Raw genomic sequence first — 23,029 nt, 5'->3', positions numbered from 1 at the left:
GGACTGTAATGACACTGGAGTTTGTTTGTTCCGTGGGTACTTATTTCTATTGTGCAGGGGCTGAGCCTTGGGAGCCTAGTGAGGAGTCTGTTGATTTGTGTCGATGTTTGCAGTGTTTGCACATGTTGGTTGTGACAGCAGACTGGACAGTCTCTTTTTGGAGGTCACCCTTCTGGTCCTGTATTGGGATAAGGTAGATAGATAGCCAGTGTCATGTCTAGGGCATCCTTTAATGAAATGGTTCTTGGCTTTTTCAGAAGCTGAAGGTGCTGCAATCCTACAGTATGACCGAGTCCCACCTTGGGTCTCTGCGGGATGAGGAGTCAGAGGAGCGACTGAAGCAGGCCCAGGAGCTCCAGGCCCTTCGAGAGAAGATAGAAGTTCAGGTAGGCTGATCCTCCTCCACGCCCTTCTCTCCATAGCAAGCCAAGAATCTGGCTGTCCTCACCGAGGCCCTGGTTTTGCCTTGTGGGTTTGGTGAAGTCGAGATACATCAAAGCTCTTAATTGCTTGGTATGAAAACACTGAATATGGTGCCTAGGCAAGACTGGTGATATGTTTAATCATTGTATTTACTTGATATGGACAAATTATGCAAATGCAGGTGGCTCTTTTTAACATCTTTGTCCCAACTTTTGTTCTGACACAATTGAAAACAATTCAGAAAGTGTGACAGTGTCCTGGGATGTGACAAATCTGTGGTGTGGTTGTAAATGCTTAAGTATCAGCTTGGAGCCAAAAACCAAACCAAAACAATAACAAAAAACCACTTGCAACTGTCTGTGGTGTGCAGATTCCTATCTGGTCGTCACTATGAGGTCACTGAACAGAGCTGGGAAGATTTGTAGCCAGTCTACTCTGCCCACCACTGGGAGAACCTTACTCAAGTATAGGCAGAGGATGTTAGTGTCATCCTTAAGGCCACAGCAGGTACAGTAAGCCACAGCCCCACATGAGCTCCTGTGTCTGCTTTCCAAGGTGGTTGAGAAAGAGCCAGAGTCTGTCTGCAGAAAGGTGTTGAAGCTGGCTGTCTGGTGTCTTTTAGCGTTTCTATTGCTGTGAAGAGACATCATGACCATAACAACTCATAAAGGAAAACATCTAATTGGGGTGGCTTATAGTTTTAGATGTGTGGTCTATTATGAGACCTCAAAGTCCACCCTCCAATGATATACTTCCTCCAACAAGCCACTCTTAACTCCAACAAGACCATACTTCCTAATAGTGCTACCTCTGTGGACCTATGGGGACCATTTTTATTCAAACCAGCACAGATGTTGTCCTACTTTTCTTTCTATTGATGTGTTAAACACCATGACCAAAAGCATCTTGGGGGAGAAAAGAGGTTCTTTGGCTTATACTTCATGTTACAGTCGATCATCAGGGGAAACCAAGGCAGAGACCTAGAGGAAGAACACTGCTTGTTGGCTTGTTCTCCTTGAGCCTTGCTCCAGGACTACCCCAGGGATGACACTGCCCATAGCAGGCTGGGCACTTCTGCATCAATCATAATTAAGAAAATGCCCCACTGGCTTGCTTCCAGGCCAGTCTGGTGGGAACATTTTTCTCCACTGAGGTTCTCTCTTCCCAGGTGACTCTAGCTTGTACAAGTTAAGTAGACAAACAGACAAACAAAACACAAACTAACCCAGCACAAATGGTTCATAGATTTTTACATCATTGAAAAAAAAAATCATTGTTCCTGGGGAGATGGCTTGGTCAGTAAAGCGCTCTCAATACAAGCATGAGGGCCTTAGTTGACATCCCCAATGCCCCATAAACACCAGGAACAGCATGCATCTAGAACATCAGAGCTAGGGGACAGAGACAGGCAGATTCTGGGACTCATGGCTCACTGCTCAATCAGTCTAGCTAATTGGTTTAGCAGAGACCCTGTCTCAAAAGTGAGATGGAGAGTGACGCCTGGCCTCAACATACATGCAAGCATACGTGTACACACACACACACATACACACATGCCATTCTCTCTTTACACACACACACACACACACACACACACACACACACACACACACTTTTTTCCCTATGAATTTGAACTCTGTTCATATTTTTCCCTTTTTTTTTTTTTGCCCTCTCTTTTTTCATTCACTCTTTGAGACAGGGCTGACCTCTGCTTGCTGTGTGTCTGAGAAGAACCTTAACCTTGAACTCCTGACTTTCCTGCTTCCAGCTTTCAATGGCTGGAGTTACAGCCTTGTGCCACTGTGCTGGCCTTTCGCTTCTACTTGTGGATATTAACCTAGCCTTTTGTTGCTCTACTTGTGGCCGTTTTCCCCCAGTCTTCTACTGATAAAAGAGGAAAGTTTCTTTGGTAAAAGTTATCAAATGATCAGCTTTTTTTCTTTTTTATGGTCAGCTTTTTAAAAAGAATAATTTTCACTTTAATGTGTATGCATGTGTCTCTGTGTATGTGTACATGTGTGAAGGTGTCTGCAGGAGGTAGAAGAAGGTATTGTATCCCCTGGAGCTGGAGTCACAGGCAGTTGCAAGCCCTCTGATAAAGGTGCTGGGAACAGAACTCGGGTCCTCTGCAAGAACTATGAGCTCTCTTGACTGTCGGGTATCTCTTCAACCTCTCTGTCGATCTTTTATTGTTGTATCTATTCTGAGGTTTAAAAAAAAGTGTTCCTGTGTTTTCTTTGAGAGATTTTGTGGCCTTAATTATTACTATTATAATTTTGCTGTCTTGATTTTTATGTGTAATTATCTGATCTGTCTACAGTTTGTTTTGGCTTCAAGCAGTCATCCGAGTTTTTATTTTTTTTCTGGCCAATTAGCCATTTATTCAAACAGCAGTAGTTAATAATCCATGTCCCCATTTTCTCTCCCACTAAGTTTCCATTTCCCTCCATATTAGTTCAGTTTCTCTATTCTCTTCTGCTCATCTTTCTGTCTAACCAGGAGCCAACACTTTTTATTCCTCGTGGTTTTATAGTTTATATTTCTTATTACTTACAGGGTTCCATTTAACAAACTTTTGTTATTATTACTTTTCAGAAAACAGAATGGAAGAGAAAAATGAAGGCACTCCATGAAGAGCGGGCAGCTGAGAGGAGAGAGGTAGCTGTTGTTTGGTAGCAGGAGAGTTTGGTTTCCCATGACCTCTCCCCTTCCCACTCTCTCTTACCTAGAAATGGTTGTCGGGTGAATTGTTTCAGATATTGTTCATGGCTTCCAGTCCCCTTTAATATAAAAGGGGGCCACCTGCCTATCCAGCAGATTCCTTAGCCAGGAGTGGGGACCCCCAGTCATGTTTCAAACCCCACGCATCCTGTAGTAAGTGGTACCTTTTCAGACCTTCTTGTGCTGTAAGACCCCTGAGTTATCAGTCATATCATCCATGTGTAGGCTCTTTGAAAACCTCCACCTGCAGGGAGAACCAGACCCCAGTGGTATTTCAGAGGGAGTCTAGTGAAGGGCTCACACACTAAAACCCCAGCACAGACAGCAGCAGAGCTCAGGACATGGCATAGGCTTCTTTGTAAATGCCCGTGAGGAGAAGGCAGGTCGAGAAGGAAGTTTAACTTTCTCAGGTTCTGTTGGCCCACGGCACAGAAGATGCCATGAGCTTGGCCCATGGGGGACACTTGCTCCTACTGTATTGTAGGGTTACCCAGTCTCCATGTGATGGTTTTATTTCATTTGTATTCTCTAGAGTTTCCTTATGCAAATATTAATAAGTAGCCTCCTTTTACTTCTGCTTTACACCTGAGGTGGCATGGCAACACATTTTCCAGTCCTTTTGTTTTTATCTAAAAAGACATTTGATGATTTTTGTGTGGTCTTTTTGCTGCATGTCCTCAGTGGGTGAGTACATGTGACAGAGAACCTTCTCCCATGATCTTAGAGGCCTGCCTTCCATTTTCTCTTCTCATTTCTTCTCTGGCACAGCTAAAAAATGTACCCAAACTGGAAGGCAGCTAGAATTGTTTGAAAGTTATCTGTACAGTCTAGAAATCAAGTCTGACCTCTGACCTGCCCGCCACCGGTGTTGGGCTATAGGGACTGCCTTTCTCACGGGGGCGGGGGGGGGCAGTACTTGGGTCCCTGCAGATCTCTGACTGACCAACATTCCTGTGCCCACTAGATGCAGGAGGAGAATGAGAGGCTCCATGCCACCCTGTCTCAGGACCAGAAGAAGGCAGCTGCCCAGTCACAACGCCATATCAATGCCCTCCGTGCCCAACTTCAAGAACAAGCCAAGCTTATCGCATCTCAGGAGGAGACGGTAGGTTCGTCCTTTCCCTGATCATTGCCTGCAGCTGCCAGGCCTCTTCTCTGTGGGGATCACTTTGGATCCTTCTGAGTTCATGCTGTTGGACATTAGGTTTCTGAAGGGCATACAAAAGGGGTACAAGATTATAAAGGCAGTGAAGAGAGGTAAAAGGTTATAAGGCTATAGCCAACTCTTTCTAGGCAAAAATCTCACGCTATCACCAGAGACCACGTAAGATGCTTGGTCTCAGCCTGGCACTTTGCACATTACCTCATTGAAACCTCAGACTTCAAGATAGACACCACTTTCTTTCCACCTTATATAAGTCGGAACAGAATTTTCTATTAAGTGGTGGGTGACATCTGATTCTAGCTAGGCTGGTGGAACACACAGCTGTGCCCCTTAGAGTATATTCACAGATGAAACTTATTATCCGGTTCCCTCTCCACAAAGGAATGGCTTCCAATGAGTTTTTCTAATAAGCCAGCGAGATAAAAGTTGCTGTGTCTCTGAGCACATACTAAAGCTCGGTCCTGTGGGTCTTCCTCTGTCCTTGGTAATTGTCCTCCAACCCCAGGCTGCATTCAGCTCCCCTTTGGGAGTCCAGGTCTGTGGGAAAGCTGCCCCTGTCTCCTCCAAGTCGCAGCTGGGCCTCAGGTCCCTGTTGTCCACAGGCCCTGGAGTTGTTGCCACTGCCCAGCCCCTTCCTCCTGTCCTTGTACCTCTTGTTGGTCACACTTTTCTGCTTTCTAACCACATTATGCCAGTCTCTGTGTCTACCTGTCATGTGACAAACTGTTTCTGGGAGATAAAACATGCACGTCTACTCATCCCAGATAGGGACCCTTGACAGACCAAAGTACAGATACCACCGAAGTCCCACTTGGTGAGCCAATGAGTTTTATTGGGGTTACTTACAGAAGCAGAAATGACTCAACGACAGCTGTATCACCAAAGGCCACCCCAGCGTGGGAACCTGGAGCCTCCTGCCCAGCCCCAGGCAGATCAACAGGTTGACATGTCTTTTCTAAGAGATTCTGTTAGTCTACATCTCTTCCAGACAGCTTGGCTGGGTTCTACTTCTTCAGGCCACCGGTCTGGTCTTAGTCTTCATCGCAGCTTTTCTTCTTTTATAGTCTTTGCAGGTCAGCTTGTGGGAGCGTCTCCTTTGTGGCTCAGCTTCCTGGGAGGGCGACTCTCATCCTTTATTCCTTACTCCATCAGGGAGTCTGGTCAGTTTCAGGGACTTCCTGAAGCTCTTGTGTGCTGTTTACCTTCCTGCTTATGGTGCTTACTACACAGGATGGAGTATTTCAATCTCAGAGGAAGCTGTTATAGGACACCAACTTGTCCCTTGCTCCCTGCAAACATTGGCCTCTTCACTGCTTGTCTTAGTTAGGGTTTCTCCTGCTGTGAACAGATGGCATGACCACAGCAACTCTTATAAAGGGAAACATTTAATTGGGCTGGCTTACAGTTTCAGATTCCATCCATTATAATCACTGTGGGAAGCATGGCAGTGTACAGGCAGACATGGTGCTGGAGAAGGAGCTGAGAGTTCTATGTCTTTTTTCCCCCCTGTTTAACCAGTCACTTTATTTCCTTGATTAAGATTCATCAATGGAATAGTACACAGAATTTCAGGAAAGGCAAACACATCAGGATATATACTTGTGTAAACTTCCTTCGTATATGATACTTAAATAACAAAAGTTTTACTTTATGAAATACTTATATAAATATGACTTATATACTACTTCAATGGCTTCCTGTAGCACAAATAATAAAAACCCAGAGATAGATATTGGGGTTAAGGCTGAAGATCAGAGAAGCAAAGCACTAGAGAACTCTTACCTCTACCAATGCTCAGAGCAAAGGTGCAATCTACGTCTTGATCCACAGGAAGCAGAAGGAGACTGTCACACTAGGCCTAGCTTGAGCATATGAGATCTCAAAGCCTGCCTCCACAGTGACACACTTCCTCCAAGACCACACCTCCTAATAGTGCATTCCCTATGGGCCAAGCATTCACACACATAGAATGGTCTGTCTATGAGGGGCCATACCTGTCCATACCTTCATACTGCTGTACAGCACCTTTGGTCCACTCTGGAAGTGTGCCTTCAGATCTATCGTTTTTAAGTGTTTCATTGAGGAACGTGTTAGCTCAAGGTAACAGATAAGTAGAAGCACTTTATGCTGATCATATACCCAAAGAGGTAACACTTGCTGGCTGTGGTTAGCACCAGATTTACACCACTGAGAACCCAGACTTTGATTTACCTTTTCATTCAGCTGTCAGCCCCGGTCATCACAGTCAGATTTGACTGAAGAACTTGATGTAAAGGCCCTTTCCCAAGACATTTCAAAAGAATTATTTATTCCGTGTGTGTGTGTGTGTGTGTGTGTGTGTGTGTGTGTGTGTGTGTGTGTGTTTGTGATCGTGTGTGCACTTCAGCACACCGGTGGGGCTCAGAGAGCAACCTTGTGAACTTCAATCTTCCTTATACCTTCATGTGGATTCACGAATCTAGTATACTCCACTAGGCTTAGGCAGCAAGTGCTGTTCATTATCTACTAAGCTTCTCACCAGCCCAAGATTCTGGAGACATACTGGTCAAAGTTGCCAGTGAGCAAGTATAATTTTAAAGAAACTGGGAAAGAGTATAATTTTTTAAGAAGGGCTCTTCATTTTTTTTTTAAGATTTTATTTTATGTGAATGGCGTTTTACCTACATGTGTGTATTGTCCCGTGTGAGTGTGTGTGTGTGTGTGTGTGTGTGTGTGTGTGTGTGTGTGTGTGTGATGTCCTTAGCGGTCAGAAGAGGCGGCAGTGGCGGGGTGGTGTGGGGTGGTGTTCCTCTGGAACTGGAATTATAGAAGGCTGTGAGCCAGATGCTGCTGCAGTGCTGTCCACAGCTCCTTCATCTCTCCAGCCCCACATAATTGGTTTTCCGGTCGCTGGAGTAGAGGTAGGTAAGGAGACACAATTGACGATCTGTGTTGGATGAGAACAACAACAGTACATGATGCAGCAGGTGATAGAAACCCTAGCTGAGGCAGAGAGAGGATCTATAGCCCATAGATAAATGGTGCTTCACAGCCCAAGGCGGAGAAGAGGCTGAGTTTGTGAATGGAGTGGTGCCGGGACTCCAGTGAGGGCAATAGTTTCGCTCTTCCAAAAGTTTGTTTTATCCAGAAGCCAACTGCTTCTTACTGGTTCCATGTGGCAAAACAGACAAACCAAGAAAGCCCCAACCAGTTGGCTACTAGCGTTCCTGACCCTTTGCTAGCTCAGAACTCTCCATGCAGACATGGACAGGCAGCTGTGACCGTGGTCTGAGGTTATGTTGACAATATTTGACTGCACAGTCTGCGGCCTGTGAAAGGGGAAGGAAAAGGCCCTGTTGGGAAAGGGGTGCTGGGCAGATTTGCCCGTGCCTGGGTCAGGCCTCCAGGCAGGGATGCTGTCTGGCTTCTGTGTTCCCTTAGCCCTCAGCTTAGCTGTCTGCATCGCTGGTGAGAATTTCTGTCTTCTCCTGGCTGTCTTAGCATCAGTTTTATCTCCATGCCACCTGCACCCCCGACTCACTGTGCTTCTGTGGGCTCCTGCCCTGAAGGAGTAGCCCTCTGAAGACAGCTGTTCTGGTCTCCCAGCCCTGAGAAAGCTGAGCAGGCCGTCAGGCAGGACTGCTTTGGTGTGCTGTTTTTCCACGTATGCATGGTGGGAGGTGAGATGTGCTTGGGGCTGGGTAGTAAGCCATTCTAGTTCTTAGTGGGTGGTGTGACGACAGTGGCTGCCCTTTCCTCTCTGTTCTGGGCAGTTCTGCTGCTCGGAGCAGAGTCCCTGCAGTGCCCCCTGCTGGCCGTAACCTGCTCTATCCCACCTTTTGCAGATCCAGACATTGTCCCTCAGGAAGGTGGAGGGTAAGTCTGCAGTGGGTTAGGATCAGTCTTTGGGGCTTGTCCTGGTGTGGGACACACACTGTGGTGTCAGGCTGTCTAGCTGGGCAAGGGAGAGGGCTTATGGGAGAGAGCGAATTTGTGCTGGAGGCTTCGCATCAGCTGTCAGGGATTCGTGGCTGGCTTGATTTTTCCCTAGCGGAAGGAAAGAGGTGAGGGTCTTGGGTAGTCTCTCTACTTCACCATGTCTGTGGCATGCCGTTACTAATGACTGTGTGCCATGCCAGTTCATCCCGTCATTATGCTGTGATTTAATGTGGGATGAGTATTATCACTCTACTTTTCCTCATATGGAAACGGAGGCTCGGTGGGGTTCAGAGACTTGTCAACCCATGCACAGCCATTGGAGGCAGAGCTGGGCTGTGAGTCTGATGTTCCCGCCTGGGACTGGTTTTCCATCCTGCCCTTCCCCAGAGTGAGGGAAAGAGGAATCTCTGGAGGGTTCTCCCTTACAGGCTAGTGCTCCCCTGGGGTACTGCTCCTTTCTCTGAGTCAGGGGTGGGCTTCGGGGTTCTGGTGCCACTAATTGTTCCTGTTTTCTCAGAAGTCCAAGAGGTGCCAAAGGCTGTGGACACAGAGGAGAGCTCTTCTGAGGAAGGTGGGTCTCTCTCTCTCTCTCCTTCTCCCTCCCCCCCCCTCTCTGTCTCTCTCCTTCACCGCAGAAAGCAGATTGGCTGCTCTCACTTTTTATTTCCTCTTTAACTAATGTGGACACATTAAGCTATAGAGGAAGGAACTAAGGGCACAAGATAAATATTTCTTCCGCACAGTGTATGTACCAGGGGTCTTGTTTAAAGGTAACCACATGCAGTCTGCAGGGTCACCGAGTCACAAGGCTACAGGAGCCCCTTGTGCCTGCCCCACGGCCTCTCGCCTGGTGCTGTTCAGAGCAATGCTCACTGCACCGGCTTTCGGCCGCGCTGTTTTCCACGTGATTGAGCTGTAGGTAGATGAGGGAGGACCTAAAGTAACGAGACTGCCAAGTGGCCTAGAGAGGAAACTTGAATGGATGATCTTGCCTGCCCTTTAATCTGAATCAGAACATAACCGGCTTCAGTGGTAGGAGAGTTCAGTGGTGGGGGAGGGTATCGGGTGGAGGCTGGGCTAAGGCTGGAGCCAATCTGGAATCAGACCAGAGTGGAGCCCAGGGAACAAGTTGTTTCCAGGGTTTAATTCCGGTTCCAGAAGCCATGAGTTGACCTCAGGACTGACTGAGCCCAGATCTCGGAGGTGCAGGCTAGCAGGGTATGGGGATGTAGAAGCTGGGTAGTGAGTGACACGCGGAAGGAAACATGTCTCATCTTCTTACCCAGGGGCGGACATGTGGGAGTGGCTTGCTTTGGACTCACTCTGGGGACTGGGGTTCCGGAAGGCACAGCAGGGCTCTCAGGGTCACCGATAGGTACAGGGGTGGTGAGCCGCGGGATCATTGACCTTGCTTACGGTCTCCTCCTGCAGAGCTGCGGAGCTCCCATGATGAGCAGTGGAAGGTGTTGGCAGCTCTGAGGCAAAACCCCGCTTGGCTGAAGCAGTTCCGGCCCATCCTGGAGGACACCCTGGAAGAGAAGCTGGAAGGCATGGGGATAAAGAGGGTCGGTTCCTGGGCCACTGCTGAATTAGTCCTTTGATGATGTGTTTAAAGACAGGATCTTGCCGAGCAGCTCAGGCTGACTTTGAACACACCAATCCTCGTGCCTCAGCCAAGGGTTCTGGACCTAATATAGTGTGCGCCACTACACCAGGCTAACGGTGCTGTTTTAAGGGCTGAGACCTATAGTGAACACAGTGTCCTCACCCAGGGATGTGATTTTGGTTCTTTACCTTGCAGACTCATTTGTTTCTTTCTTCCTGTGCTTATTGCTATCTGGGGACAGCTTCTGTCACCTCTCAGCAGAAGAGAGGTCTCTGCTTTCCTCCAAGTCCTCGCCCTGACCCTCTCAATGTTCTTCACTCACTGGTTACTTTTCCCCTGCATCTATAACCAGATCTCTGATAGAGGGCATTTAGCTGGCTGAGTGTGGCCAATGGGTCAGTCCTGTGTGCATAACTCTCTCTCTCTAAGTCCACTATGTATATGGAACATGTGGCTGTTCCCCAATGTGCACAGATAGAGCCTGAATGCATCTCTTAGTAAATAAAGGTGTGTCATATTTTCACAGCAGACAAGCATCATAGCATTGGACACACCATTTGCATTTCAGTAAGATTAGAAAAACCAATAAAACAAACTCAGCTAGGTTGAGTTTTGTAGAGACACTCATCAGTACTGTCTTGTCTTCAGCTGCTGATTAATCCTATATGGGTCCTGTGTTCCCTTTTGATTTAAAAATGTCTCATTTTGGTAAATCTCCATCTTGGGCTCAGATGCCTCCCAGACCATCTCCTGGGCTCTGGGTGGTTGGTAGGCAGAAGCCCAGGGAATTTCTAGTAGTACACACTGGTTTTTGAAGTTCAGTTTTCCAAGCGTGGTGGAACAGGGAGAACACGTGAGTTGCCAGGAGGAGAACATGCGAAGCAGCCCGTTTTCATGCCCTGGGCTTCAGTTGGATGTTGGGAAAGCACACCCCGTCCACGTGCATTATGGTGTGGAGTGGAGTGAACTGTGATGTGGCCCTTTGCCTAGTCTTATGTTGTGCTTTATGATAGAGCCCCGGATTTGCACACTTTCTGCAGTGTGCAGTGAAGCCTACCCTCTCTGTCCCCCACTTCACCCCCCTCCCACACAACAGGCTGGAGCCCAGTACCCTGTGTCAGCAGCTATCGGGAGCCTGTGAATGCAAAGGGGGAACTTCTGTCTCCTCTAGAACACAAAGGGAATTCCAGCTCAGACTCTCCGACGTCTGGAGTCCCTGCTGAGGACCCAACGGGAGCAGACAGCCCGAAGCTTTCGTGAATTTCTGAGTCTGAGGGAGAAACTCAATAAGGAAGTGACCAGCAGAGTGAAAAAGAGATGGGAGAGTCCAGGTGTGGTGTCCCAGCCTGAGGGCCAGCCTCAAGGTAAGCAGGGTAGGCGGGCTTTGAGGGGAGGGTTCCATTTTGGCAGTGGCTTATTTGCATAGAAGGCGTGTGCTGCCCCTGCCTCCCATTGGGGATGCTTTTCTGACCAATAGAGTTTGTGGGATTCTCAAGGGTAAATGAGTCCAGAGATTCTCTGTTGGAGAAACAGAGTCAGGAGTGGAGTTGAGTTGAGACAGTTAATGTATGCCGAGGTCCCTCTGCATCCTTTCCTTGGTCATGGACCTGCATGGCCAGAAGGATATCAGTCCTGTCTCATATCCATAGGATTAGGGTTGAGCTCTTTGTGCAAATACAGTTTGCCAAACGCAGCCTGCGTATCTCCAGGGGACATCAGAGATGATTTTAGTTGGTACACAGACCAATTATTTTATAACTTTTTCTTTTTCTTCACGTGAATGGGGGGGGGGAATCCTAGTATATAACTGTGCGAGGTAATAGAGTTATTTCTTGTGCAAGTATAAAGCAGGTATTTCATGTTAGAAGTACAGCTGTTTAATGTAAAATGTTAAAGAGATAGCAGGACAGATAGAATAGCAATGTGGTAAAAATTATGTGATTATCTGAGAAACTCCATCTTAAGTCAACTTTCTGACCTTGATGTCTCTAAAGATAGGACAGTCCTTGGTCTTGCAAACATCTTGGACAGACAGCTGGCTTTCCTGCCTGGGTTTGAACTTGTATTCCTTTGCTCATTTGCCAAAATGTCTCTAACTTAGTATAGTATGTGCCTTGCCTGACTTTGCACCAGGACCTGGCCTGTCACATGAGAAATATTGAGGACTGGGAGGGAGATGTGAGCTCGACAGACACAGGAGGTCTGGACACTCAGAGGGGGAGGAGAGGGATTTGGAGAGGAAGGATGGAGATGTCTTCAGACTTCTGGCTTTCAGGGGAAAGGAAGGGTGTCTTGCTTCTCGTAGGTACCACTTTCCCCCCATTTCTGTCATCAGAAAGCGGGGAGAGAGCCTATCCCCAATACCCCTTCCCCATTCCCTAGCTTTGGGGTTCAAGTCATAGCTGAGATGAAAGGTCCATTTTCATGACACTTTGTAGACCTTTCCTTCCTGCTGAGTCCACTCATCCATTCATCTTCACATTGCCCAGCAGCCATTTGCCAATGCTCAGCTCTGCTTAGCATCTAAGCAGTTCTCAAGCTGTGGGTTGCAACCCCTTTGGAGGTCGAACTACCTGTATACCAGGTATTTATATTATGATTCATAACAGTAGAAACTTACAGCTATGAAGTAGCAGTGAGGTAATTTTATGGTTGGGGGTCACCACACATGAGGAACTGTGTTAAAGGGTTGCGGCACTAGGAAGGTTGAGAACCATCCTGGTTAGACCATGCCTTTGCCACCGGAGCTTGCTTCGGAGCTTGCCAGGTTTGTGACTGTCACTTTGTTCCATGGAGTTGAGGACAAGTTCCTTCATAGGTCCTAGTTTCTGTAAAGCAGGAAAATGGCCGGAAGATGGCTAGGGGCTGGGGAGGTGGGGGGTGGGGTGAGGGAGTGGGGTGGGGGGTGGGGAAGGGGGCGACGATGACGACAAGAGATATATTCGAAGAGCCGCTTAGTGTCTGGTGCACAGTAGCTGTAAGCTGTCCTTATTTCCTCTGTGCAGGCTTGTTTTACCTTTTCATCTTTCCTCATCTTACCCCTTCCCACTTAGGAATAAACAAACTCTCTGAGATCAGTGTATCACAAACATTTTGACCCTGAGCTACTGCAGTAAGGAACACTTCTTGTCGCACTCAGTGCATACATGTTAAGTTTCATGCAAAGTGCTTACTCTAGCATCCTGTGATGCACTTTTACGTGAACAAACATCACCGGGCCCCTTGTTTTCTAATGGGAAACAGGAGGGAGTATCTAATTGCCTGTCTCTCCCGTGAATCGAAACGTTCCCGCCAGTTCTTGATAGTCATGTGGTCCTGCAGCGACCTCTGGTGGCAACGAAGTTTTCCTGCAGGGCCTCTCCGCATTCACAGCTGTGAGTCCTTAAGGTTGTGAGCAAAGTCAGCCTGGTTGACTCCCTCTGTAATGATGATTTGACCTGGAGGCACTGAATGCTCTTCCAAGTCTCTGACGAAGCTGGAGCTTTGTCCTAGCAGAGTGACTCATGATATAGGGCAACTGTCAAATTTACTGTGGCTTGATCATCTCTGGGTGTTAGACTTTCTTCTGCTTTTTTTTTTTTTTTTTTTAAAGACTACAGGCCCAGCATTGGCATGTTCCTTTCTGTGTTTCTAGTCAAAAGCCAGCGGACCACACTGGCCACAAGAGAGGCCCGGCCAAAGACCAGACCCCTGAACATGATGCTGCCACCCAAGCCAGCAGAGCCTTCCACGTCTACTCTTCGGAGTCACAGCAACCATGGCCCTGGATTCACCCAGGTGTCCACCCCTATTCCACGCCCCAGAGTGCATGGACCCTCCAGTACCCCTGTTTCCCCTGGGCCTGGGATGAGGTGAGCACTAGACTTTGCCCTCTTGTAGGATCTGAGGTGATGACCTCTGGTCTCAGGAAGCCTGTCCTACACCCTTACATAGCTCTGCATTACAAGGGGGGGGGATGGGGACAGACATGAATATAGAAGGTACCTCAGGTAGTGTTCAACCTGAGCCTCTGAGAAGAGACTGGGGATCCTGCCCTTCCCATATCTTATCCACCCCATGGCTACAGCGGGAGGGTGGGGCCTCAGGTCCTCTTGGCTTTCTACTTCGCCTAAGAGAGGGAGCAGGGCTGGTTTGGAGCAAACCAAAAAGCCAAAGTCTGGCTTTCAAATTTCTCTTTCTGGCCTGCGTTCCTTTCATTTGGTTTGCAGCAGCACCTCCCCTTTTAGTTCTGAAGAGGAGCCAGAGGAAGACGTTGTGCAACGTGTGTCTCTCCAGCCCCCTAAAGTTCTTCCCAGGTCTGCACCCCAGCCGGAGAACACCTGGGGCTGGTCTGACTCTGATACCTCCGAGGAGAATTTCCAGCCCCTTGGCAAGGGCTCGGGTGGGCTGGCTTCCTCAGGTGAGTCCTTCTCCACCCTCAGTTTTTCTGTGTCCTGGAAAACCCTTCAACTTCTTCCTGGGAGTCCTGAGCTGCCATTTCTTCTTTGTCTCAGAAATGCCAGGAGGAGGTTAGATCTGGGTGAGGGTTAGTTTGCCCCTATTTTTGTCACTGAGTTATCTAAATGTTGGAGGTTTGGGGAGCCCGCTTCCCCCTTGGAGAAGGCCATCTAAGGAATAGATCTCTTTTTGGGGCTATATGGGAAAAACAGAAGGTAGCTGGAAGTCCTGAGTGTGTCTCCACCAACAGCCTTCAGGCAACACCAGCATTTATCTGTGTAGGAAAGTTCTTTGCCATTTTCTTCAGTGACAGGCAGGGATGCAACTTGTTGATGAACAGGGCTTTGTAGAGACTTAAGCTAAGGGTTGTGGCAGTTGGAGTGACTTATTCTTTAAATTCAATGCTCTATCTAATAGGTCATTAAAATGATGACTTGGGCATTTCTCAAAGTAGTGGCGGCTGCTCCCAGCCACTCAAGGTTCCCTTATAAAACTACCGGCAGAAGTGAGGCCTCTGCTTAGGGTGTATTTCTCAGCCCGGGCTGAGCTGGAGAGTATGGGGCTTACAGTTTTGACTTTGCAGAGGCAGAAGGCAAAGCTGTGGGGTTTGCAATCTGTCAGCGCTTGTCTTAATGGACTGCTCAGTGCTTCATGTCTGCAGCATAATCAAGCCTGTCAACCCATCAGAAGCCAGGACTAGCTTTCTGGAGACTTGATACTTCAGGTGGGATGACAGTCTGGAAAGGTGATGGAACTGGGAGCCATTCCGGACAGGGTTTCTCTGTGTGGCCCTGGCTGTCCTGGAACTCATTCTGTAGACCAGGCTGTCCTTGAACTCACAGAGATCCACCTGCCTCTGCCTCCTGAGTGCTGGGATTAAAGGTGTGTGCCACCACCACTGTCACGAGTCTTTGATACAGTTCTGGCTCTGTACTCCCTCCTTGTCCTCTGCAAAGGTTCTGGTTTCTTTGTTGCATAATGACATAATTTTAACAGGACGATTAATAAGAGGCCAAAGAACTCAGTGCTGGGCACATAGTAGGAATTTAATAAACATTTTTGTCTTTTAAAGATTCATTTTATTTTTAGTTTTGTGTACATCTGTGTGTGGGTATGTGCAGATGCCTGTGGAGGCCAGAAGAAGGTGGTAGATGCCTTCAAGTCTGGCGTTACAGGTGGCTGTGAGCTGACTGATAGTAATCAAACTCAGGCCGTCTGCAAATGAGGTGGACACCCTTAACCACTGAGCCATCTTTCCAGTCCCAATAAACAGAATGGTCAGTCATCCGAGTTCTGTGAGAGCTCTAAAAGTCTGCTAAGTTTTTAGCATTGGAATCCAGAGGCTGTGCTTCTCTGTCGTCTTGGTTTACCGTGAGTTGGGGGCCGATTAATGACCTGAATTAATGATTGACTCCTGCTTCGTGCATGGAATTCATAGGAAATCGTGCCTGGGGTACTAGTATTTGATCTCTGTATTTGTCTGTGGGTGGAGCTGTTGAAGGAAGACATAGGGGTCGCTTTTACATCACTGTGACTTAAATCCCCAAGAACGGCTTAAAGGGGGCAATTATTTATTTTGGCACATGGTTTCCATATCTCAGCCTCCCCCCCCCCCATTGTTGGGGGTCTGTGGAGCAGATCACATCCTGGCAGACAGGAATCCAGAGAACAGCACAGGAAAAAAGGCCAGGGCATGCCTACAGTAACCTATTTCTTCCAACTAAGTCCCACATTCTACCTTCTACCCACACCTCCAAAATGTCACCCCAGTGTGAATCTATCAAGGGATCAATCCACGGATTAGATTAGAGCTCTGATGATCTCCGATGGGTCTCTACTAATTCCCTTGACCATCCCCAGTCCAATCAGGTTGACACGATTAACTGTCACACATTGCCCGACTGCACACTCATCTTTGTAGTTCATGAATGAAACAGAAGGTCCCCTCAGATTCATTAGCTGGACAATCTTCCTAAGGCTCTGCCAGCAGCCCTCACATAAGTCATCGGTTACATTTTCAAGACATTCTTATTTTTATATATTTTTATTTGTCTATAAGAGCATTCTAAGCCTCTTATAACCAGGCTGGTATCAGCCTGAACCTTCTCTGTCTCCTTTTCCCTCTTTGGGAGAGGGGAGATGCTAATTCTGTCTTCTTCTTCTTGGTTCTCTCTCTACTCCATCTGTCCACATTGGAGTCTAGAAAGGGATGAAGCATTTATTTCCCAGGTGTGTCCCACTCACATGGCTACTTGCCTCTCCCCCCTTTCCAGGAACACTGGTGCAGTCGATGGTCAAAAACCTCGAGAAGCAGCTTGAAACTCCAGCAAAGAAGCCCTCTGGAGGGGTCAGTGTGTTCTTAAGGCCCAACACTGCCCTTCAGAAGTCTTCCACTCCTGCAAGGAAGTCTCAGGTAGGACACTCGAAGATGGCCTACATTCCATAGAGAGCCAGCTCCAAAATTTGAGGGCTCTGGGGTGAAGGTTGGGGACAGACTGAGCAAGTATCAGCTTTGACATGTCCTGAGAGGGACATCGCATGCGACGTTGTCTCCTCTGTCCCTATATATGTGGAAAGGTGACCACTTTGGATTTATTTTCTCCTGTGCCCATGTTAATGTTAAAAAGCCCTTTGGTTTATTATATAAGTGCTTTCCGAGGAGGTTTATTTCCTAGTCTCCTGCCTCGGAGAGCCTTCTGTTGTGGCTGCTGTCTTCCCGTGCTGTTTCTTCCATCCTGGGCCCCTCCCCAGCAATTACAGAAGTCCTCAACGAAGGGCAGTATGTAAAGCGCTGGCCACGATCAGAGTGGTGCCACACAGAAATGTAGACACCCTTGTCCCAACTGTCCAAGGTGGTGAGTGTCTCACTACCGCACACCTTGGTGGCCTGGAGTCCCTGAGGCTGTGGCTGCCATGGGATTTGTAGGCTTGGCACTCACGTGAGTGCCAGACTCTTTTTGCCACTGTTTCTTTCCACTTTCTGTTATATTCTAGGGTAGGAAAGTATAAAACTCCTTTTACTTCACTCCTTTCAACCAAAGAGGTCTGTTTGGAGATGATGAGGATGCTGCCCTTAGCTACAGAAGTAGCAGTGAGCAGTTGTCTTTTTCGTGCTGCTGATGGAACCTCGGGCCTTGCAACTGCCAAGCAGGCACAGTCACTGAGCAGCACCCCCCTTCTCCCTCACTTGTGTTTTATATTAGCACCCCTACATACCTTTCCTTGTCACATGAAATGCTTGGCTTATCTTGGAGTTTATGTAAAGAGCCCCAAGTTCTGTTCTCCATTGAGAAAGATCACCAATAGTTTAAATTAGACAGAGGCACTGTCTAGGCCCTGGATTGCATCTTCTTTCTTGCCAGGATGAAATATGTGGAATGTCATATGTCAAAGGCCAGGAAGCCAGCAGAGGAGCTAAAAACCCTGGGTGGGAACTCTATTACTATGGTCTGGATGGAGTCTGATCTCCCAGCAGACTTCAATTTGACCATTGACTGCAGCTCGGACCTATTTCAGGATGTCCTGTCACCCCATCTCTCAAGTTCAGTGTTTCCCAGGCAGCTTTGAGCATCAGTCTTTGAGGAAGGGTTCTTTTGATGAAGGTGCATTCATTTCGAGTGTCAAAAGTTAAAGGCTCTGGGCTTGCAGTTCTGCCAATGTGAGGAGTGAAAAATCTGCACATAATCTTCCCCCATCTGCCTTTTTATTACATACTGTGTTGGTCTCATCATAGAGCGCATGTAAACATCTCCAAACTCTCTTCTCTGTCGTGAGTGGGCACTAATAGTCTAATGCAGATACATGATGCTGTGAACATGCATATTGCCCAGGTTCAAATACAAACATGAACAGCCAGGTAGATCTACCTGTAAACCTCCCCAAGGTTCTTGCCTTGGCCTCATTAGTAGGATACCAGACCTATTCCTGTCACTGCGGCCCAAAGTCTCTGGAGCAGGTTTTCACAGGTGGGGAGCTTGGAAGGCAGGACCAATTCTGTCTTGGATGCTGCCGAACTCTCTGTCATCCTCCTGCATTTATGGACATCCGTTTCCTTCTCTCCTCTTACCTCTGCAGCTTTCTGAGGATGAGAGTGACTTGGAGATCTCATCCTTGGAAGATCTCTCCCAGGACCTGGACCAAAGAGGAAAGCCAAAGCCCTTGTCCCACTCAAAGCCCCCAGAAAAGTTGGATGCCAGCCCTTGGAGCTCTGGGCGACCCAGGGTTCCTGGTTGGTGATTCTGCCTGTGGTTGCCAGAGGGCTTAGACTTGTTGCCTGGCTGGGTTCACCCCAACGGAAGAGGCTGTTAGGACTCTTGCTCCCACCAGCAGTCAAGAAGCCTTTCTCATGAGGAGAAGCAGAGCAGGAGCCAGACAGGACCTCAACCCATTCTCCCTGAAGGACTGCTACCTCAGAGGGCTGGGTCCTGCTGCTGTCCCAAGAGGCTGGGTCCTGGAGTGGTGTCTTGTGTAAACGAGAGAAGGGTTGTAACAGACTCTCCAAGTGTTTCTTCCATGATTCCCGTGCCCAGCCCAGACTTAAAGGAGTTGCTATTTAGAAGCCTTTTGTAATCAGCAGGCCACCATGGAGATGGGTCCTGAGTCAGTTACCAGTTACTCTATTCTGTGCTGGACTTTTACTACTGAGTTGGGGTGCAGACAGAGGTAGGCAGTGTGAAGTGTCTGCTGCTAGGGCCAAGTGTCGTAATCTAGTGCTGGACATCCGAGTGTTGGGGGAGCATGGGAGAGGTTGTCTATCATAATTTAGTTCCTGTTGCTGTGGTAAAACACTGAGCAAGAGCAACTTAGAGGAGGAAAGGCTTTGATGGGTTTACAGTCCCAGGTCACAGCCCATCACCGAGGGAGGCAAAGGCTGGAACCTGAAGGTAGGCCTGTTTGCTGTTCCACACAGCATTACCTCTGACCGAGGAACTCACTTCACGGCCAAAGAAACACAGCAGGGCCCATGGCGGGTACTGCTTGCTAACTGGGTCACAGCTGTTGACACTCAACTAGCTTATTTATATAGTTCAGGACCTGCTTGCTCACAGTGGGCTGGGTTTTCCTATGTCCATGAACAATCAGGACAATTCCTCACAGACATTGTCCTCAAAGCATTTCCTCCACCGGAGCTCTCCTCTTGGACAGTTCTCAGTTATGACACATTGATATTGAGAACTAACCAGGACACCATTCAACCCAGACCAGGACCATCTTGGAGAAGTTCCCAGAGTTGTGACACTTGGTGGAGCTTGTTCATGGGCAAGAATAATTTGGACAAAGCCTCTTGTCCTAATAGAATCATCAATTTAGTTCTGATATTGAGTTTTTATATATAATTTTTTTTAACATGACTGACCTTTTTTCTTTGGTGGGGGAGTTGAGTTTTTTCCAGTCAGGGTTTCTCTGTGTAGTCCTGGCTGTCCTGGAACTCTCTCAATAGAGCGGGCTGGCCTTGAACTCAGTGATCTGCTTGCCTCTGTCTCCTAAGTGCTGAGATTAAAGGTTTGCATGGTGGCACATGGCTTAGACTATTTTTTTTTAGTGTGCAAACATTCATTTAGAATGGTGAGCATTTAAATATAGAATGATGTATGTACCGCTCTGTTGTTCTCTATTGTTTTTCCTCCAAGCTTTGTGGACTGAGGGGGGGGTGTGAAGAGGGAGTGAAGCAGCTTCCAATCTCAATAGTGCCGGTTTAGGGCCTTTGGGATACAGTGATCAAGCTGTAATAAGACAGCTAGCTTTACTGAGATACTTTACATGGGCAAGGTAAAGGTGGCAGAAATGGGATCTGGCAGAGGAAGGTTGTAGAGTACAATGCAAAGTGAAGAAAAGAAGGAAGGATGGCATGTCTTAGTAATCTATTGTTATGAAGAGATAACATGACCACAGCAACTCTTATAAAGGAAAACATTGAATTGGGGCTGGCTTACAGTTCCAGAGGTTCAGTCCATTGTCATCATGGTAGGGAGCATGGGCATGCAGGCAGACATAGTACAGGTAGCAGGAAGAGAGAGGCACTGGCAAGTCCACCCACAGTGTCACACATTTCCAACAAGGCCACACTTCCTAATCCTTTCAAATAGTATCACTCGCTGGTGACTAAGATTCAAATCTATGGGCCTATGAGGACCATTCTTAGTCAAACTATCACATGACAGAAGCTAGGAGAGCTCAGACAGCAATAGAGGTCTCTCACAGGGAGCTTCAGAGTTAGGGCTGCTAACTCTGGGGTCTCCATATGGCTGAGCTTGCCAGGCCTTTGTAACTGCACTATGCTTTGCTAGAGGAGCTTGGGGTCATGGGTAACCTCAGCTGAGTGAAGTTGAATTCTGTCAATTTCATCCCTTGTAGTTGAACAGCAAAATTTTACCATCCTAAAAGAAAAGCAGTCATATGACACCTTTGTGTTTGCCACAGAAGGCATTTCCAACCTTCCATTAATGAAAATTCAGACGCATACAAATGGAAGGAACCGTATGGTGAGTTCATGTCCTCACCACTGGGCGCCAACCATTATCAACTCAACCCATCACCAGTTTTGCTTTACGTGTTGCCAACCAGCGCTCTATGCGGACTCCTTCTGAGCTCTGCATGATTCTCAAACTTGGGCTAGGCACTGACATTATAGGAGGAACACAGGAAGAGTTTGGAAGAAAAGCGCTGCAGAGAGCTAGGTGATGTGGTGGTTGGGTAGGGGGAGGGCTAGGGCTAGGGCTAGGGCCATATCGGTGTAAAGGAACAGTTCAGTTTGGTGAGGTTAGAGCAGAAGACTCTTCATGGACATGGGGCACAGTTGGACAGGTAGGAAATTTTCAGGGACCCCTCAAGTCTCATGGCTTGCAGGGCTATGAACCCGTGTGAAGTGAAGAATGAAACTTGGTCAGCAACAATTTTACACGTGCTGGGTCAAAACTTCCTCTCAGTTTGTTTTGCTTACACATTTAAGCACAGTAAAACTTTGGAAAAAGGGTTCCATGTGACAGTTATCACAACAAAGCTTTAGGCATAGCTACATAGAAACTTCCTAGCAAAGACCATTGTAATGAGTCTAATTGGCAGATAAACAGAGCTGAGAGCCTAAGAGAGAAGGATTTTGTAATAAGCATCAAGGATGGGTTCTGTTGATGGAGGTTGCAAAGTACATGGGGCTGTCTTAGGGTTTCTATTGCTGTGAAGAGACACCATGACCATGGCAACTCATAAAGGAAAACATTTAATTGAGGTGGCTCACTTACAGTTTCAGAGGTTCAGTCCATTATTAGCATGGCAGAGAGCATGGCAGCATGCAGGCAGATAAGGTGCCCAGGAACAGCTCAAGAGTCCTACATCTTGCAGGAAACAGGAAGTCGACTGAGACACTGGAAACTGAGAATAGGAAACCTCAAAGCCTGCCCCCTTAGTGACACACTTCCTACAGCTAGGTCATACCCACTCCAACAAAGCCACATCCAATAATGCCACTCCCTGTGAGATTATGGGGGCCAATTACATTCAAACTGCCACAGGGGCCTCTTTCATAAGGTCGAGTTATAGTCACTGAGAAGCAAAGGCCAGGATTAGGGCCTAAACAATTCTCAGGATTTGGGGGAAATTCGGGGGAAAGCTGGCTCCATAGAATAGCAAAGGATCATCAGGTTGTTTGGCCACATTCACTCCAGCATTCCAGGTGACCAGCTGCCAGTCATTTCCTTCTGTTGAAGAAAATAGGATCATATGTTTGACAAACCTGATTCCTCCATTGTTTTCTTTAAGCTGAGCCTCCTACAGGTAATTCCCCTTGAGTGTCTCATGCCATTGACAGTTGACATGTATGATGGCTATCCCAGGAGCTATGTGTTGAGGAAGAAGGGTCGGCATGTCCGGGATGGTTGGAGCTCTCTTAGATCCTGCCAACGTCTTACTCGGTTTGAGTAAAGTGATGCTTGTGGTATCTCATCCTGGTTTGTTCATCATACTCTGGCCACACCGAACTCTGAGCAGCACACGTCTAGCGACAGCCTCCTCAGCACTTGTGCCCTGGGATCCGCTGTTTTGCCTCTGGGTTGTGACTGCTCCTGTGGACCCGTTGCACAGTCTGCTCGTAGGGGCAACTAGAAGTACAAGAGAACCAATGCTGGCAGGGCAGAAACCGTTAGATGTAGAAAGGGATCCGGAGAGGGGATTTATTAGGGGAGTTGACTCCCACATGGCGGAGGCTGAGAAATCCTGCGATAGGACATCTGAACGCTGCAGACTCCTGGAAGACAATGGCGTGGTTCAGTGCAAGAGCTCAGGCATGAGAATCAGGAGAGCCCAGAGTGCAGGAGCCAGCCAAGGCCAAGGGCCTGTGGGACTCTGGAGGTTGCTTTTCTCCTTCCTTCCTTCCTTCCTTCCTTCCTTCCTTCCTTCCTTCCTTCCTTGCTTCCTTCCTTCCTTCTTTCCTTCCTCCCTCCCTTCCTTCCTTCCTTCCTTCCTTCCTTCCTCCCTCCCTCCCTCCTTCCCTCTCTCCTTCCCTCCCCTGCCCTCTCTCTTTTCTTTATTTTGAACTTGTTTTTATTGACTTACACATTCCCGTCTCCCCTTCCTTCCACTCCCTTTTTTGAGACAGGGTTTTTCTGTGTAGCCTTGGCTGTCCCAGTAGACCAGGCTATCCTTGAATTCATAGAGATCTGCCTGTTTCTGCCTCCTAAATGCTGGCATTAAAGGTGTGTGCCACCACTGTCCAGCTGAACTTTGATTTTCATGAACAGGAAAAGAAGACGAAGCCACTGAAAGTC

At 47.8% G+C, this 23,029-nt stretch overlaps 1 protein-coding gene across 1 annotated transcript in view; it reads left to right on the top strand.

Annotated features, from left to right (window-relative positions):
* The window catches only part of Dzip1l (DAZ interacting zinc finger protein 1 like), a 45,177-nt gene extending 25,378 nt beyond the window's left edge, over positions 1–19,799 (top strand). The window contains exons 7-17 of the mRNA XM_051206387.1: positions 258–386; positions 3,019–3,081; positions 4,109–4,249; positions 8,134–8,164; positions 8,745–8,798; positions 9,659–9,792; positions 11,005–11,197; positions 13,468–13,684; positions 14,042–14,232; positions 16,544–16,683; positions 18,345–19,799. Of these exons, the coding sequence (XP_051062344.1) occupies positions 258–386; positions 3,019–3,081; positions 4,109–4,249; positions 8,134–8,164; positions 8,745–8,798; positions 9,659–9,792; positions 11,005–11,197; positions 13,468–13,684; positions 14,042–14,232; positions 16,544–16,683; positions 18,345–18,506 (1,455 nt within the window). The 3' untranslated portion in view covers positions 18,507–19,799. The remainder of the gene's footprint in view (positions 1–257; positions 387–3,018; positions 3,082–4,108; positions 4,250–8,133; positions 8,165–8,744; positions 8,799–9,658; positions 9,793–11,004; positions 11,198–13,467; positions 13,685–14,041; positions 14,233–16,543; positions 16,684–18,344) is intronic.
* The last annotated feature ends 3,230 nt before the right edge of the window (positions 19,800–23,029 follow it).

This window comes from Phodopus roborovskii, unplaced genomic scaffold, assembly GCF_943737965.1.
Source record: "Phodopus roborovskii unplaced genomic scaffold, PHOROB, whole genome shotgun sequence".
In the NCBI taxonomy this organism is placed as follows: Eukaryota; Metazoa; Chordata; class Mammalia; order Rodentia; family Cricetidae; genus Phodopus; species Phodopus roborovskii.
The sequence above is the reverse complement of the archived record's forward strand: the minus strand, read 5'-3'. Positions and strand labels throughout refer to the sequence as shown.